Below are 19,617 nucleotides of genomic sequence, written 5' to 3'. Positions count from 1 at the left end.
TACTGCAGCCGAAGATACTTCTTCAAGTATTCTTTCTTTTTTTCTTTTCCTGAAACCTTCTTTGCTCTGCACGATTGGCATTCTCCAATGGATACTCCCAAAAGTTTTTTTTTTCTATTTTTGCCACAAGTTTTCTTGGACATTATCTTTTTTCTGTGTTTCCATCATCTTGTAATGGCCACGTGCTGCACAAATCCATCCTCCTCCAAGTCTCTGGTGAGGGAAAAACGATCCAATTCCAAGGAAACATCATCCGTAGACGTTTTAGCTTTCCGCTCCGGGAATGTGACCTCGATTACAGCTGATCAGTTATTTAGTTTGTTTCTCTTTCAGAGTGCGTGCGAAAGATATTTATTGGTAATTTCGGAGAAAAATATTATTTCCAGAAGAATTATAAAACACCTAACGAAAAAAAGTCACAAATGGATCGAAGTTGTTTTCGATTGAAACCTTAATATTCAATTAGCTCAAAGTAATGAAAAGAGTGAAATGGATCATTTTCTTTGAGAGAAATGTTTTTCCCCGTATTAGAAACTTTTAAATAATTAATTATTTCCAAGTTTTGGGAAATGATTAATAGGAACAATACAGCTTTTACTTATTAGATTCAAGTTCATTGTGTAGAAATGAGTTATGATTTTCCGCGTATTTCACTGCAAAATATAAGTTAAATAATATGTGCAATTCCAATTTATATTTCTCAGTATTTACGAACTATTCAGTTTTGAAATATATGCAGACAAAATTTCATTAAGATATGCAATACATTCTAAAGTTTAGCAACATCGAAGGGAAAACTTTAAGGACAAGGAAAATCAGATTTCTTAGGAATGAATAGAAAAAGAAAATAACAACGAAAAAAAGTTGACAGATTACGCTGCTTTGCAAATTGTTTGGACGTTTAATCTATTAGAAGAGTTTCGTTTTATTTTTTCTACATCAAAATAAAAGTCAAAATGATTTCGAACCTAATTTTGATGAAATATATGCATTTAAGAAATCTAAGTGTGCACGTATTTATTATATATCTACTTATCACTTCTGAAACATTAAACACACGGGAAAATGAAATAAAATCAATTTTGTGTACAGACAATTAAATTTAAATATACATTTTTCATTATCGTAGTCTATTTTTCCCCCTATATTTATACTGATATGTCCAATGTATAAAAGATGACAAGCAATAAACTGAAGCAAATACAAAATGAGAATAAGAAACTTTGTGTGAGCTCTAAAGTCATAAATGCAACAAAATAAAAAAATATGCAGATTTGTCTTTTGTAGATATTCTTTTAAGCTAGTTTATATATAAAAAATATTAAATTATTCTCTTTTATTGCAGTAATCTATACTTAAATGACTTCGAAACATACCATATATCAAAGAAACTGAAATTTGTCATTTTATAATCGATTAATCAACTTTTTCTTTTAAAGATATTTATGATTCCCACAACTGTTGCATGCTCGGTATCGAAACATTTGCGCTCGGTAAATCATTCCCTACCCCTGTTGCATCGTAGGTTTACTGGGATTTGGACCTTTGGCAAGAAAACTTGGAGCGGGTGACGGTTTTTAGTTTTCCATAGCTGCATTTCCGGTCGGGCTAATTGGTAATAATGGAATGGCGATAATTTTTGTAAAAATTTTATTTGATCTTTCATTTATGAGATCTTGTACATACATTTATCTTATTCATATATCTTGCAATAAATGATAATTAATTCTATTATTAATAGAAAAGTAAGACTGTTTTTATCAGAAAAATAAATAGCGGAATTAAATGCATTTAAAAAGAAGTAAGATATAAGAGAATCTATAGCTGTTTTATTTACTAATATTTGAACAATCTCATATTTCTGAATGAATTTTCTTCAAAATCGCTATTATCTTTACTCATAAAAGGGAAAAAATGTATGTGTATGTATATATATTACAATAGTTCACTTAGCAATTTTATGTTTTTTAATCTCAATAGTACTCCTGTTTTATGTCATAAAGTATCTACGGTACTTGTATGTTAGTTCTTTGTATGTAACTAATTACTTCCATCAAAGTTGATTTATTTATTGAATTTAAATATTGATAATCATTTAATTGATATCCACTAGTTTGTTTGACAAATTTCTCCGAATGACTAATTAATACTAAAATTACTATTAGAATGCCAATCCTGAAGACGATTTAGACTAAAACTAACTTTTCAAAAAGAAAGGTGGCCATAATATTTTCAAAGAAGACTTTAGTTTTGGCGAAAACAAAAGTAAAAAAGTATAATGAAGAATTTCAAATTTATTCTAAGATATATGGGTTTTCATGATTTTTTATAAAATAAAAATGCAAATGAATTAAAACTGATAATACAAATGAGTAATAGTAATAATATAATATTATTTGCATCGCATTAAATTGGACTGTTAAATTGTGAGTTATAAAAATTAAAGCAAAAGAAATTTTTTTAAAAATAACTGTATAGGCAGTATGAAAAAGTGGATAGCAGAAATTGAAAGAAAAAATTAAAATAAATATCAAAATACAGGCAATGAATTCCTAATAATTTAATACTCAAAATTTGAGAGCAAAATTATAAAATCAATCAATCGTAAAGCATTTATAATATACACCATTTATCAGATCAATTTTAAATAAGTTTAAAAAGTAATTAAATAAATTTCTAAATTTTTGCTAAACTTTAGTTAAACTTCTAATACTTTTAGTCCATAACTTAGTCGTATATTTAATATTAGTTTCAAGATATAAAACAGATTTGGGATGTCGAAATATTAAACTTGGCCGTGTTCTTCATATGGATGTTCGAAAAACATTTCAATTTCATCATCTGACGGAAGTGGAAGTCTGTTATTATTATTCCATGATGCTCTTTCATCTAATAAACTGACTATATCAATCAGAATAGGTTCTTCAAGTTAATACAGTTGTTTTGAGAACTTTGCAGCTTTGAAATTAATTTTTAAAATCCCTATAAAATTTGATTCTTATTTTTAATTTATTTAAACTTGGCTTTTTGAAATACATCTTTTATACTGAAATTTGTTTGTATGTTGAGATGCTTTTTATAGAGTCTTTGAAGTTTTTCCTGATAGCCTTCATTATGAGCTCTGTATTTTCCTAACACCCATTCTATTCTCAGGCTTTCAAGAATATTAGATATTCTCTCTCACAAAAATCACGCATATTAAAAATAAGGAATTAATATATGATACTAAGGTTTATACAAAACCTGTAATAAATACATTTTTTATAAAAATTCTGAATAGAATTTTATTTGTAAGAATGTTTGTATTATATAAGTATCAATTAAAATATGATCTTGCTTTTAACATAAAATTACCATAAATGTTTTGTTAATATAATATTATCCGAATATAAAGGGAATTTTAAAATAACGCTTAGGAAGAGATAATTGACTCTGCCCTATTTGGTTTTGAAAAAAGCTCAGAAATTTTGTTGATTGTTTCTTTTAATAATGAATTTATACAATGACATTACAGCCATCAATAAGCTTTATATAGGACCTATGCCTAAGACATCTCGACTATATACTTGTAAGACTTACTTCAGTTTTAAGACAACAGAAACATGAAGTACGGTAAATTATATCGTGCGTAATTACAAGAATAAAAATCGCCCAGCAACTTAACTTAACAGAGTGGAAAGAAAGTTTGTTAGGAGAAGAGGACTCTCTCTATATATTTAGAATAAATGGGATTAATCAGGTGATTATGTATAATTACCAGTGATTACGCATAATCACTACTAAACATATTGGTGATTATTCATAATCACAATAGTTATACATAATCACTAATTTATTACATTTATAATAACATATATTTATCGTAACCTGTGATTATGTGTAATTACCAGTGATTGCGCATAATCACTACTAAACATATTGGTGATTATTCATGATCACCAATAATTATACATAATCACTAATTTATTACATTTATCGTAACACACACACACACACACACCTCTCACCCCAACACACATACACACGCATATATATACATGCAAAATATTTATAGAACAAACTTAAAATTTTAAAGTTTGTTCGTTTTGGTTTTGTGTAATTTTTTCGTGACTAGGTAAAAATCACACGATGAAAAATATATTCAACTGTTTAAAAGAGAACAGATTTTCGTATCTTGAAGACAGAATGGCATGTTTTCTCGGAAGAGGTAAAATATCAATAAATCAGGCTCTTTATTTGCCTACCTGAAAATATTAGCTGTTGCAAAGAGTCCCTCGGCGATGAGGATAGGATCCCATGCATCCCATTTTTCGCGCGGAAGATAAGCCGTTCCGGTATCCGCGGCTATCTCTTTTTGCACCTGGAAGGGAAAAAGGGAGATCAGCACAAAAAGAGCAAGGAAGAAAAATACGATATTTTCCAAAAATAAAAGGGTTTGGATTTATTTGACAATTACGGTCATGAAAAACCGGAATTTTGTCACAGAACAGCTGTTTAAAAATAAAAATAGACATGTTGGAATATTTAAGATAACTCTTATAGCAGTGGCTTTTTTTTGGTATTGACTCTAATATGTAACGGTTATTTAAATAGAGAGCTCTCTCGAAACCGAACATTTGTTTTAAGAATATGACAAGATAAAATTAATAGTATTTTTTATATTTAAAGTTTTTATCTGGCTTCCAACATCTTAAAAATATTATGAACAGTTAAGCTATTTTAATATTTTCAATAATAAAGGGAAATTGAAACAATTATAATTCGAAGCTCTTCATTGTCCACATACTATTCATGGGCTGTGCATTTTTAATTACCGAGCGTAGTATACAATTAGCATCAGTTTTAATGCATTTTATATGAAACCCTATATGCGCTGTGTAAAAATACTTTTTTCTAAAGAAATTTCTAAAAATTAAACCTATAACTAAGTGACAATATCACAAAAAATAATTAGTTCTTTGTCTGCGACAAATAGCTCTGCATCTATGGTAATCATCAAACTCATTGTTCAGTTTTATTCAACTATAATTAATTTTATCTGAACAACTGAATATGGGAAGAATTTTATCAATTGAAAATTTTTTCTGAGATTCGTAATAAAAATTTAAAAATATGTATTGTAAATAAAATCTCACAAACTCATGAATTAGAATACTTTTATAATAGGAAATGAAACCAAAAGCTATAAAAATAATTTATGTAACGTAAGTTTGTAGCATATTATATGATAATAAGCCATTACCTAGAACTGAATTGCAATTAGCGAATATCTATGCTGTTTCAAGGCATTAGCATTTAAAAAGAAAATCAAGGACTGACAGATCTTATTCTCTTGATAAGTTTTTGTCCTGAAATAAATTATCAATAAAAAGGTTTAAAAAAAGCAGTAAAGAAAATGTGAACTAATGAAGCTTGAAAAAGAAAAAAAAAGTATTATTTTTTAAATTACTTTCGTCTTTTTGTTTTAGATGAAAGAGAGAAATTTTAGCTTCAAGATAGATAAATCATTGAATCGAAAACTTATTCCATCAATGATCGGTCGCATATGTGAATTTGGTGCACATTCACTTTGATTTATTTGTGGTAGTTTAATGAATGCCTCGTTATCATCCTCATCACATCTTTGGGATTCAAAATGACGAGAGCTATTATTTAGCTTTCGTAAAATTTGGGAGGTAAACACAAATTGTAATAAATAAAACAACTATATCCAACATGTTCTTCCAAAATTTAATTAATAGTAGTTTCTAAAAAGTAAACATATTCGTCATAGAAATTTTATACGTTTGGGGAATTCAAATTATGCCCCTTACCAAATTTTAACGAACAGTTTCTTTATTTAGTTGAAGTGGATTGGTGTTTAAAATTTTAACTCGCTGTGTCAGTTCATCAATTGCTAAAACACATATTCCGTCGACTTTAAGGTTGTTTAAAAAATTATAAAGCAAATTTTAAATTCTATGCCCAAAATTGAAAAGATTCGTATCATTATTATGCCAAAAATGATATAATATCTCTTATGATTCAATCTCCAAAAAATTCTGTTAAGAATTATTAAGATGGAAATACGCTTTGATGACTCAAAAGAATACACTTAAAGGAATCAAAAGGGGACGTGTTACGGAATATTTGAGACAAAGAAATTCATTAAAAGTACGTTGTTAGTATCTTTTCACTGACCATTGTATCATTTATTTTTGAAATTAAGAGGATTGTTTTAAATTTCTCTTCCGATTCCATATCTTTTGTTATTACTCGATTAACTCAAAATGTTTTAGCCAAAGAGTACTATCAATCATACGTATTAAAGATTAAAAAATCGTATTTTCTGCAAAAATGTATAAAACTAATTGCGAAGGAAGATTTTACTTACGTGCACTAGTTAAGAGTTTTGTAAATCTGCACGCAAAATAATTTCAAATTTTAAATCCGTCAACAAATATGTAAAAACACCGAATAGAAATGAATTTGATCATGTTGGTGCGTGTTCACGCAAGAGTATAACCAACAGAACGAATCTGTCGATTATCCTATCTAATATTAATATGATTAACTAAGCTAGATGTTCATAGGAGTGGCGAGTTCATTTACATAGATTTACAAAATAGAATATTCTGAAGGTATAAAAAGTACTATAATCAACCAACTGAACTATTTATAAATATTCACACCATTTAATTAGAACCAGGGTTCTCTTATGATGGACATTTAGTTTATTTGCCGATTTGCCAGAATAATAAGGTGTCTTTAAATTACAGAAGGATTATTAGATGGGCGTTATAATTTCAAACAACGATTAAATAATAAGCATAATACTTCGGCCATTACTTCACTTTGCAAATTTCTATCCTTACCAATCTGAAAATATTCGATTTTGATCGTATTTAATATACATTTGATAAACATAGATACGTAATGAATCTTTAGAGAAATCTGGGCCGCAGCAAAGTAAAAGCGGATTTGTGACATATGGTCTCATGCTTATGCAAAATGAATATTTGGTGAATGAAGTTAAAACGCATATTCCCCCTTGCCATCTATACATTGTCAAAATTCTGAGATTCATCTCCATTAGATTTCATGTAGCTTCAAAATGGAATATATATCTCACCTTTCACACGCACAAAAAATTTAGAGACCAGTCAACTTAATATTGCTCTCATTTTCTTGTAAAAAATGAAGATACCCAAAAGTTTCAATTTCTAAAATTGCCAATAAAATTATCGCAGTGCTATTTCTGCAACTTTCCTCTCCTCTATTTACCAGTACATTTACCTGATGATATTACCTCTTGTACAAAAACGGCGCCATTTGCATTCAATTTGACAGAAAAAGAGTTTATGTTGAGCATATCCTAACAGGGTAGAGAAAATTTTAAAGTAAAGTAGGACACACATAATTTGATCCAAGCAACATTTTCTCCCCCTTTTTATGTTTTCTATCTTCAATTACGGAATAAAAATTTTATATCTTGAAACTGCTTTTGAAGCCATGATTTAAATTTTTTATTATTTCTTTAAAGATAATTATCATGATTTAATAAAAATATTTGAATAAACGCTAATAGTTGTTTTTGAATATACCTTTTTTGCCAATTTTATTAAAATGCAAAACCAACGGAGAATAATCAGACATTAGACCAAAATGTATAAAAAACAAAAAGAAATAGAATAAAAATAAGCTATTCATAGAAATTATAAATATTTTATGAAAGTGATAATTATCTATTAAATATTAACATTTTTTTATATTTATAAACAATTTATGGCTTTACTTTCATTCATTACTTTAAAAAAAAACCTTCACATGTTAACGATGCAATTTTCGAGAGGGGAAAATTTCGATGAAATTTTCGAGGAAGGGCTATTTGAAACAATTGTCTTCCCTCTTTGAAACAATTGCTAAAAAAACTCACCTCATCTGATAAGTCCTTTCTTCTTTTCTATTATTAAATTCGATTACGAAATTCATGAATGTTTTTCACATGCGCAAGTCTTTTTTTTCTTTTATAGAGAATGATCGAAATTCTTTTGATTCAGATGAATTGAAACAATTAGTGAAAAAAGATTTATTAAATAACGCATCATCATTATTTTACTTCAAAACTGAAGATTCCTTATTTCTACGCAGTATAATAATTTCCTTTTTTATTGAATTTAAATATTTTGAAGAAATAATGAACTCTCCCTCCATTTTTTTTGTATAACTCGTTATTCTGTGTATATTCATACTCTTCTTTTTACACTGGCTGGCTGACTAGGGAGTTAAATGGCGAAAGGGTCTCCTTTGACCATGCTGTACCAAATATATAATGTACATTTCCATTTTCAGATCTGAAACTAATACTGAGCATGAGCGACATAATAGAACTTAATTTTGATTTGCTATATGTTGCTTTTAAAAAGGAAGACGTATAATATTTTTCCTTCAAACAAAAAATAAAACACATAAAAAAATCAATCTATGTTATCAGCACTGATAAAAAAGATGATAAATAAGAATATATTATTAAAAGTTAGAGGCAAAAAAGGGTCCTATATCACAATGAGAAGATCCTATTTATAAATGAATAATTTAACCTCGGTTAGTTTACACTTTTTGGTTAATAGGAAATGAATTAAAATGATCGAAATTAAATCCCAACCAAAAGTTAAAATACTGACATTAAAAAAATGAATTTTAATTTAATTACAATTAATTTTAAATTGAATTATGAATAATAGATCATATTCCAGGCCAATCACTGGTAAAGTAACAGTTTGTAGGACACTCGCTGGCATTTCAGTTTAAACTTTACGGCAATTTCTCGTCAAATTGCAATTTATGTACACCAGTGACTAACACTGGAAATATCTTATTGTAATTAAAAATTCGTTTTAAGATAAAGAAACACCACTTTTATGAATTACAAATTTCTTTTATGGGATTCAGTTTCAATAACTTATAAGGACTTTCTTAAAGGGAAATCAATGAATGACGTTATTTCTATGATATTGCTATCCAGAAATTTTCGTAGATAAGCCACTGATTTTCTGTTTTAATGAGTTTAAAATGTTTTTTTAAATTCACCTTTTCTTATCTCACGCATTCAGCTTAAATGAAAAGCTTCTATATGCCAGAGACAATTTCATTAACTTAATACATCCATGAGATATAGATTGTATATTCTATTATATACTACAAAATTATTTTTTTAAAAACAGACAGGAATATGTAATTTCATGATTATCAGTTTATTTTCTTATGACACACTTTTATTAGGTTTGGCATATTTCATGTTTCTAAAGATGGAATTTGAAATCACTCATTTCCGATTATTCAAGAATTTTGAAATTCCGTGCACTTGTGGGATCTTGATGATTATACGCTATTTTAACACTTTCAAAACTTGATTATTAATGAATTCATTAATTTAATTCCATTTGATTTCCATATTAGTATCCCACCTGGTAAGGAAGTTCAGAACTAATTGATTTTAAGATATCCTAATATTTATAACAATAAATTTCACATTAAATATTAAAATGTAGAAAATAATTCAAAATAAAAAAAATGTGTTTTTAGTATATTAATAAGAGTGGGTTATAAAAACTGTCTTAATTAAATTTATTTTAATAATTCACATAGGAACGAAACTCTAATTATTTTTGTCTTCTCAGGGTTCAATATTTTGAAGAAATATGCCTATAAGCGACGATGATTCCGTTCGATTCTTTACTTTGAGTAATTATATATGATCAAATGCATTTTGACTTTGAATCCATGGAACAAAAAGTATTTACAACAAAAAAAGTATATACACAAAATAATGAAAGAAATCACGAACAAATAAAATTATATCATCGCATTAAACTGTCTTAGGAATCAAATGTGATCTAAATTAAATTTTAGAAAACAAATTGAAATTATTATGATAATTTTTTAAAGGTTTAAGTTCAAAATTTACTCCTATGATTATTATAAATGTAAAATATTACATTCACATTTACGGAAAATGTTCTTTCTTGTATCTTGGAAGGCTAACTTAATTCGGAATCCCCCCCCCCCTCTTACGTTTTTGTTCCAAAAGTTTTATAATGACGTCGAAATTAGAAATAAAGAATTAATGCAAATAAATATAAATCAGTTCAAAATATCCACTCAACAAACATGAGTGACAGGTTCTTAGACAAGAGAATTTTCTTAAACCATTTTAGATGAAATTTTTTTAAATAACTGGAAAAAAAAATCCGAAATTTTCAAAACTCTCTTTGAATTCAATACTTTGAAGTACATCTCTCAGTTATTCTTGATTTTTTTTTAATCCTTTTGTACTAGCTTGTGATTTTATCACATGGGTTTCAGTTTTTTTTTTTATATTTATTTTGTCTCGCTAAATTAGATATGAAAGTTTGTATAACTCATGTTTCATCGCTGAGAAGTTTTTTAATTGATGAACAAGCAAAAAAATATTTTTTTCTGGCTATGATACAAGGCATGGAATTTCAAACTAAATTTAATTAAAGCAAATTAAGTTGAAATCATCATATATGATTCATTATTTTAATTCAATAAGCTAATTCTTTTAATTTTGATTGCTTTTAATGTGGATTATACATCGTTTTCAAAAGAAAAAATTAATTTTCCTGGCTCCAGGTTCGAGACTCGATTTCACTGAAGAATAGCCGCGTAAGCGTGTCTGGTAAACGCCACATCTTTCGGGGCCAAATGCTATGCAAAAAGTGTGATGCACCATTTCCTTACAATTAACATAATTGTATTTCTGCTTTTGTTACTCGCAGTTCAGTTTCATAAACTGTTAGAATTAAAAGTTATAATATGCGCATGAACAGTTTGTCGCTGAGCCCGATTTTCGCAGTTTGTAAGAAAAATAAGAAAATAAAACAATTGCAATTTAAAAACTGATAAAAGATTGATTACTGACAAGAATATATCTCTTCAGAGCCGTTTTCATAGCTATAATATCATTAAAGTTAATAGCAGCTGAAAAAGTAGAAAAAAAAAAACTGGAGTATGGAATTTCGTTGAAGCAGTTTTGATGCAATGCTTGATGTATTCTGAGAAGAACGAGAGAAAAATAATTTAATAAATCCAATTCCGTAAGTGATATACGATGAATCTAAATAATAATGCCGCAAACAATATCTGCTTTTGAACATTGATGATGGTTTGGCAGATCTTTGAAATGTGAATTAGAATCGAAATCTATATGACTGTATGTAGTAACTGCTGTATAATAATAGAAAGCAGAATTGCATTGTATTCTATTATTGTGGCTTTGCAAGTGACAATTGTTTACTTAAAATATTTCGCAAAGGTTTGAAAAGTTAAATCGCTAAGTTATCAACTTATATTACATACTGGTTCCCGCAATCCATGAAAGAAAACAGACCACAGGAAGACATCAACCTAAAAGAAGAAATTAACATATTTTCTTTGCAATTAAATCCACTTATTTTTCTCTCAACAATGAAATCCACTTTTGCAATATTAATCCACTACACAAATATTTCAGGAAGTAACAACAAAAAAGAAAACTTAAAATGCTGATTATTTTTGCAGTCAGATTTAAGCTATGCAGTTGCATCAAGCAGTTCGTTACCAAGATACGTAGCTTCATGAATTAACGTTTCAAGAGAACTAAAGACTTAACCTTCTTTGCATGATGATGGAAATTTCCATCATAACATTTAGCGAACAAAAAATTATACTCAAAACAGGTGTACTGTAAATGGGTTGTTGCTGGCAAATTTTTTCACGACTATTACTTATTAAAGAATGTAGCTGTCCAAAAAACCTTAAAAAAAAGTCACAATCATTATAGCGGGTCTGAATTTGCCATTCCGCTGTTTGTTGTGGTTGGAACAAGCGTGCAATTTCTTGAATATTTTTTATAACTAATCTGAGATTTGTTTGCTAATAAAAGCGATAATGTGTGGAGAAATTTAGAAGACAGGGGCATTGAAGATTTTGTACTGATCATAACATGTAAATTTGCATGATCATGGATATTTCCATCATACTGTTCTTAATTATTTTATACTATATATTTATACCAGGATTTTTTAAAACATTTTTTATTTAATCTAGAGCATGAATTATATCACGCTGATTTTCATTTCACGCTTTTTATTCATTACCGTGATATGTATTTTACAAATTCATAAAGTAGAACTATTCATTCTACTCTACATAAAAAAATGGCATTTAATATGCGGGAAGTAAATAAATTTTTTTCCCATTTTTCGCAAATCATGTTTATTACCATTACAAGGAATTTAGAATTTTATCATGCTTATCCTTTGATATACCATAATTCACAGTTATATCAGCTTGAAATGGCATTCATTCAAAAGGATAAATTAGCATCTGAGCTAGCATTCATCCAGATGTGTGGGGCGGTGGTGGCCTGATGGAAAGGTCTTGGCTTCGGAACAAGAGGGTTTCAGATTCGAGACCCGATTCCACCGAAGAACCGTCGTGTAAGCAGGTCAGATGTCCGCTAAATCCGTCGGGGCCACACGTCCTCCCACTGGTGTGGTGTGAAAGTGGGGAGAGGGGGTGCCAGCTCATGAGTCGCCCTCATCATCTGACCGCGGTTCAAAATTATGAGGTCCGTCTCAAAATAGCCCTAGTGTTTCTTTAAAACGGTACGTTAATATAAGTAAACTAAACTAAAATAAACATCCAGTGGTGCAAAGATGGAGTTATAGATACTCGACGTCATTTTTTCATAGGGTGCAACGAAAGCATGATATAAGAGCATTTATTTACTATTTTATAGCCAAAATATGACTGGCCATATGCTAGAAAGAGGTATTTTTTTCGAATTTAAATTTACTCTCTTTTGAACAGAAGAAAAATTAACTTTTAGTTTGCGTATCTAGAATTTCTAACCCACTCATCTCATCATTTCATTCATATTCAAGGTTTCAATTTTATTCTATATAAAACTCGCTGTTCATTATTAAATTAGGTGTAATAAAAAAATAATTTTATCCAAAACAGTTCACCTGAATTCAAAAATATATTTTGTACGCATAAAACTTTTATAAAGTAAAATTTGAATGATTGGTCGACTGCATTTGTGGCAAAAAAAAAAAAAAAAAAACATCAGGCTGCAAGAACTAGAAAAAATATTTACCAACATCAAATTACGATGAAAAAGCAGCAGCTTAATATTTAGGAAAGAAAATGAAAAAAGTAAACATATAACTTAATTCACATAAAAGTTATCAATACAAAAGTAAAATAAAAAATTTATTCGCAATTTCTAAAGATAAATACATGTTTAAAAAATCAATTTTGCACAGTAGCACTTCGGAAGTAACCGAAAAAAGTCAACATTTTCTCTAAACATAAATTAAAATTATAATTTTGATAAATGCATACCAAAATATTTCGTCACTGTTAAAAGTATATCAATACTGCATTTAGTAGCTTTATATTTAACGATCTCTAAGGTAGGCAATCAATAGAAATACAAACACATATATACATATCTTTCTTTATTATTATAGATTAAGAAATTATCCGAAGGAAAATTCATATCGCCTGAACTGTTTATTGACATTTCAAATCAATGGCTGTTATTCGAAATCAATAAACACTTTTAACTACTTTTTCAATCGAAAGATGGCGCGCTAAGCTATGTTATTTTCCGATGGAACTCCCGAAGGCTTAAGAATTTTATTGGTTATTTCGGCAGTCATAGAGTAAGGGAATTATGAGAAACAGGTTAGCTGTGGATAGTTCTTGTCGATAAAACGATAAATGGAACATTTCTTTGCATTCGCTTGCAGTATGTCACGCAAGATAATTATGATTCTGACAAGAAAGTGGAAGTAGTGAGTCTAGCAATAATTTAATTAGCAAGGCATGCATCGTATGGGATAACACTCAGATTTTGGAAGGCACACAATTATTCCTCATATATGCAAATGTAGCATACCGAGCTTGATGCGGAATAAGGGAGCAAAAATTTAACGATAAAAAATAAATGGGTATTTGAACGAAAGAATAATGTTACAGCTTTAATCAAATAATGAATTAATATTATAAAATTAAGATCAAATTTTACTAATATAAATATAATATACGAAATTTTTCCGATTTTGTTCAATATTCTGAATGCGATTCATTATTCTGTGCAGTAATGTGAAGATTTCTTAGCAATACTGTACAACAGAAACGAGCCACACCGTCCTGCGTAATATACGGGATAACTGAACGACAATTGTCACGGCATCATAGAGGCGGTGGTACCATTATGGTGAGTCTTAATGAGACCGACCATGGTACAACCGACTTAAAAGTACAACCGACAAAGTCTTATACCGACCATGGTACAACCCCTTTAATAGAAGGAACATCCCGTCATCGGTGTGGAGGCGGCTTGACCCCGCCCCTTATTTTTCAAGCCCATATTTGGGGTGTTTCCCTATGAGATGCTGTATAGCATTTTGCACTATTTGACAGAATTTGAATTTTTCTAATACTATTAAAAATTAATATTTATTGCTAGAATAAATAACTACATGAATACAAAATAATGACAGTCCTCAAAACTAGTAACGACAGACGATGTTGAAATTCGTTATTTATTGATTTGATATTGATTATTGAACATTTTTTTCAATTCCAACTGCTATCTCTATGTTAAGAAAGTAAAAGAGTAAAGCCATGACTCTATCACAACTCTATCATAATTCCGTCAGAGAAAATATCGTATGCGAAAAACTAAGAGAATCCTTACCCCAAAACATGAAGTATATATTTTGAAGTAATTTTATATATTTTAAATTCACAATTTTTTCTGTTTTTGGAATGGTAAAATAAGCCATATATGACAGAGCTTAAATTCGGTCTGGGAATAGCTTCGACTGTGATCGTTTGCTGAAAAGTATATTCGAGTATATTCGTCCAGTTTCGGTTTCAAATAAATGTTGTTGTTTTTTTTAATTAAAGAAATGAGGTTGCTGAATTTTTCTCCGACACATTTTGGTTAGAACACTTTGGAATTTTTTTATGGCACGGGATATTGCTGAATAGTAAAAATCTTAAGTTCAATTTCCTGTCTATAACCATGTTGTTTTAAGAGAAGTTCAATAATAATGAGCGATAGTTCAAAACTAACATAATTTAGAAAGCTAGGAAAGACTACATTAGTGGTCAATAAGCATTTTAAACTCCCTTAATGATATGACTATGCTAGAAAATATAAACTATAATCAGAAATTTGTACTACTAAATAATTTAAATACTAGTCGGTGTCATCCTTGTTTCATTCTAAGTCAGATGGCTCTTGTCGAATTTGAATTAAAAATGAACCTTTAAATATAGAAATTATAAGCCAAACTAAAGTATTACATTCTCAATTCAGTTATATTTAATTTAATGAAAGGAAATTCTGCCTTTTACTTCATTTCGTTTCTTTAGTTTATTTCATACACAATCATTTACAATATTCGCTTCTGAACTACATTTGTAATCTTATTATTTGGTAAGTAGATTCTTAATTATTTTGGATTTCCCACTTTAGAGCAAGTTACATATAACTGAACGTGAGAAAAGAATGCTTCTCTTAAATTAATATGACAATGTCGAAACGTTTTTCCTTGTGTTTTATTTAGAGTGCTATTAAATATTAATCTTACTCGAAATTGCAGACTTCTGAATTGAAACGGCATATATGAGTGGATAAACGAATTCTGCTTTTGCTTTATCTTTTCCTGATATTATATTTGCTCCAATTATATTGTTTGATAACTGTTTCATGATCGTCTTGCACCATTACATAATTTTGGCGATTCTAAATTTCTAATTTGTGTTGCTATTCTGAGTGGCAGGTTGTTCAAATTACGATTTTCACTTTAATCATGACTTTGGTTATTGATTTTTCTAAAACACTTTTGGGATACCTCATATCAAATTAGCAATAGTTATCTTATACTTAAGAATTAACTTAGGGTCTTAGATTATCTATAAATTTCTAATTTTGTAAAATTCTTTTTCTTTCAACTACAGAAAGAGTGTTAACCGTCTATTTGTTTTAAGAGTGTGTATTTCTGACAAATTTTTCTTTTAAGTAAATGAAATTGAATAAAATATTTTTTCTCGATTCTGGATTTATATAAAAAATGTATAAAGTTTTATGTACATATAGAGAGAATGTATTGAGATCTGATCGCGGGATCTTCATTCATGCGAAAGAGAAATTATCTGCTCAAAAATGAGTTAGTGAAATAAAAAAAGTTACTGATGTATAAAATTTTGATTATTAAATCGAAAACTGTAAAATGAACATTAAATTGAAAGAATATAAAAGGGTGGTAAAATGCACAGTTAAAGTTTTTGCCAAAGACAAGAAAGATCGGAGGAAAGAAAAAAAAAATCTTTTTTTTTTTTTTTTTTTTTTTTTCATTCCTACAATCGAAGAGTTAAGAAAACGCTTCGAGGCACGTTTCTTTCTTTCGATGCTTTTCTCATCTTTAGATGGAACTGCAATGCTTCCGAGGATTTTGTAGGATTGGTAATTAATGCCTTTTTTTACGATGTTTTATCTTACTGACATTTAAGGTTAATCTTACTCTTTAATTTCCATGAGCGGATGTTTTCTTATCTTACGATCATTAGTTATTAACCAAGTGCATTGAAATAATTCAAAATTTTGGGAACAGTTAAGTCAAACAGCTCTAAGATTAAATATAGAATACTACGACGATATGCGTACTTCATTTTCTCCGTTTTACCGATAGTTCAGCTATGTAGAATACTCATTGTCGTATTGCTATTTTCTGCTACTGCTTTTGAATTTTTTTTTAAAGCTGCAATGGAGCTACTTACACAGCGGGTTGTGACATCGATGTGCAATTGAGTTCAACAATATGGGGTAACAGAAAACTTCCCAGAGCCAGGTTCGGTCAGATTCTTGAATACTTACGAGCAAAAATTTTGAAGAAAATGATCTTGAATTGAAACATTTCACGAAATCTTTCTAAACAATATTTTAAATCGAACTTCATTTTTATTTATCATTATTCAAATTCTAAATTTCGCATTTATTCTAAAACTGTGAAGTAGTGACGAAATTTATTAGACAAAAATGGAGTTACAGAAATTTTTTTAACCTGATAAAAGCTGAATAATTTAAAAAACAGTTTAAGAAGAACTATCTGCAGTTTCAAATTTATTAACATTAAACCTACCGAGATTGGCCAAATGAATATTTCACTATGTATTAGTGACGTGCCAATAAGTTAAATGTTAAAAGTCAACACCTCAGTCATTAACAAGATTAAAAATAGAATAATACATTGTTAAATGGCGTCATTTTTGAAAATAAATCAAAGAATAATCCTTAGCATGTAGTATTTTATATAATAGATATATTTTAATTTCAGGTTTGCTTTTGCTATTTTTTTGTGATGATATTAACTGACATATTGTAGAATTACTTAAATCTTCAGTTTTAAAGCATTTAAAAATGAAATAAAACTCACGAATATCAGCTTTAATTACCAGAAACGAATATTGTAAATATGGTAAGAGCATTCATATAGGTAAGTATAAAGACTAATAGTAATGAATGATTCGATTTGATTTCATCTAAAATTCATTTTAATAAAAAATCATAATTCTATTCTGATAAATTAATTTGGGTAGAAAATGAAAAATTTTAATTTCAAATTTTGCGAATGAAAATATTTAAATTTAATACTATCTGTCATCTGTTTTTATACTATTTGCTTTGTTACCATTTGATAATAGTGCAAGTAGCATTTCTGTTGTTCTTATGAAATTTAATCGATTCAATTATTTGAAATCTGTCGTCTATTTTCTCTATTTGTATTATTCTAATTGATTTAGTATTTTTTCTTTTTATCTAAAATATAATAATTTATTACGGTTTCGTCTAGATATATGAAGAATTACAACACAACTCGTTTTCTTATTCATCGTGCATAGAACAGTTTCAAATAGGAGTCAAAGAGGAGAACAGTTTCAAAATTTTTATCGCTAAGTAAAAGTCTATTGAAACAAAGGGATTTGAAAGGATTACGCAATAGCTACTTTTTGTAATTCGAAAGTTCAATAACATACATGTTCAATTTTAATGAAGTTCGCAATAAAATGATTATCTAATCTAGATATTGAAATATGCAAATACTAATTCAAGGCTATCAAAACAATGCGATTTCTTTTATTTTAAGATTTAGGCAAAAACAATCATTAATCATTTTCGTCATACTGAACTCTTAAAAAGTTTTAGCAGACCTTTAGTTGGCCTTTAGAACACTTATTTTATTTAAGAGTCTTGGGGACTGTTACGAATCTTTTTTGATTTTGTCTTCCTGTATCTAATGCCAATTTCGAATTTTTCTGTGGTCTCTTGGAGTTCACATAATGTTGAAATATAATATATATATTTTGAAATTGATAAACTTTCTAAGGAAATACTGAAAATTCTGAATCTTTTTGGAAACTGAAAGAAAACGCTCGAATCATTTGAACCTATTTCTAAATGAGATAAAACATAATTTATGAAATGTGAATATTAAAAATGCCGTACTTATTTTTAACTGATTGTCCAAAAAAATCGAACAACAGTAAATTGTTGTTACTATTGATTCGAAAAATATCCTGTGTTGGCCATTACAAAGTTGATTTAACTGTTTGACAGATAGATGGAATCAAGAAGACCCTTATTTCTTAGTCAAATCATGATAATTAATACACTTTCTGTAACCTCGAAGCAGTGGCTTTGTGAGGGTAAGGAGTTTAGGGGTAGAACATGATTTATTCGACTCCTCTTCTTTATCATTACCGACTTAAAAGTGTAAATCCACCCCCCTCACCCCAGTCCTATTATATTTTTTGTTATCACCTCTATGCTATTCATTATTCTAATATAGGGCAATATCGTGAGTATATTGTCAGACATTAGACATATTAAGCATTTTGTACTAATAAAACGGAGTATGATATTTTTTGCCCTTCACTTTATGCTTTTCACTTTTACTTCACAAATTAGCAAAAGTGCACTTAAGCATCTTCTCCATGGCACTCCCTAAGATTGGAGTTTGGGGTATCTATATCCCCCCTGCTGCCTGGTCATTGCACCACTGCATTGGTGTCTAGAATTTCGTTGATCTTTTCTACTTGATATATACAAATTATAAGACACCTTTATTTGATTTTATTTATTTCATGTCTGATGATATTTTTCGTTCATTTCATGCTTTTTTTATACTAATCTATTACAATGGAAATACTCTATTTTAATATTCTCAGAACAAAATTGTTAGTTAATTTTATTTAATCTATTCTCCTTTTGAATACAATTATGAAAGTGTGTTTTCAAAACGTGTCTTTATTTCCTTTCTGCTGACATACCAACTTGCATATTTTTTTCTGTCAATGTTCTTTGAAGCAAGATTCACAGCTGATAATTAAAAAAAGCCTTTCTATTATATGGATCATTTCTCTTAAACGAAAGAACTTAAGGTCATATTGATTTGTCGGGCATCCTTAAGCAGGATTACTTCATAAGCCGATTTCTTTTTTAAGCCGTTTGCAGTTTTTTTTTAACTAGAATGTGCAATTATTTTTCCTAAT

General features: G+C 28.8%; 1 protein-coding gene across 1 annotated transcript in view; it reads right to left on the bottom strand.

Moving 5' to 3' along the window:
* Positions 1–19,617, bottom strand: part of LOC129960227 (transient receptor potential-gamma protein-like) — a 333,943-nt gene that overhangs the window by 25,058 nt on the left and 289,268 nt on the right. The window contains exon 10 of the mRNA XM_056073478.1: positions 4,245–4,360. Within this exon, the coding sequence (XP_055929453.1) occupies positions 4,245–4,360 (116 nt within the window). The remainder of the gene's footprint in view (positions 1–4,244; positions 4,361–19,617) is intronic.

The sequence above is a fragment of the Argiope bruennichi genome, chromosome X2, assembly GCF_947563725.1.
Source record: "Argiope bruennichi chromosome X2, qqArgBrue1.1, whole genome shotgun sequence".
Classification (NCBI taxonomy): Eukaryota; Metazoa; Arthropoda; class Arachnida; order Araneae; family Araneidae; genus Argiope; species Argiope bruennichi.
This window is presented reverse-complemented; position numbering and strand designations above follow the sequence as displayed.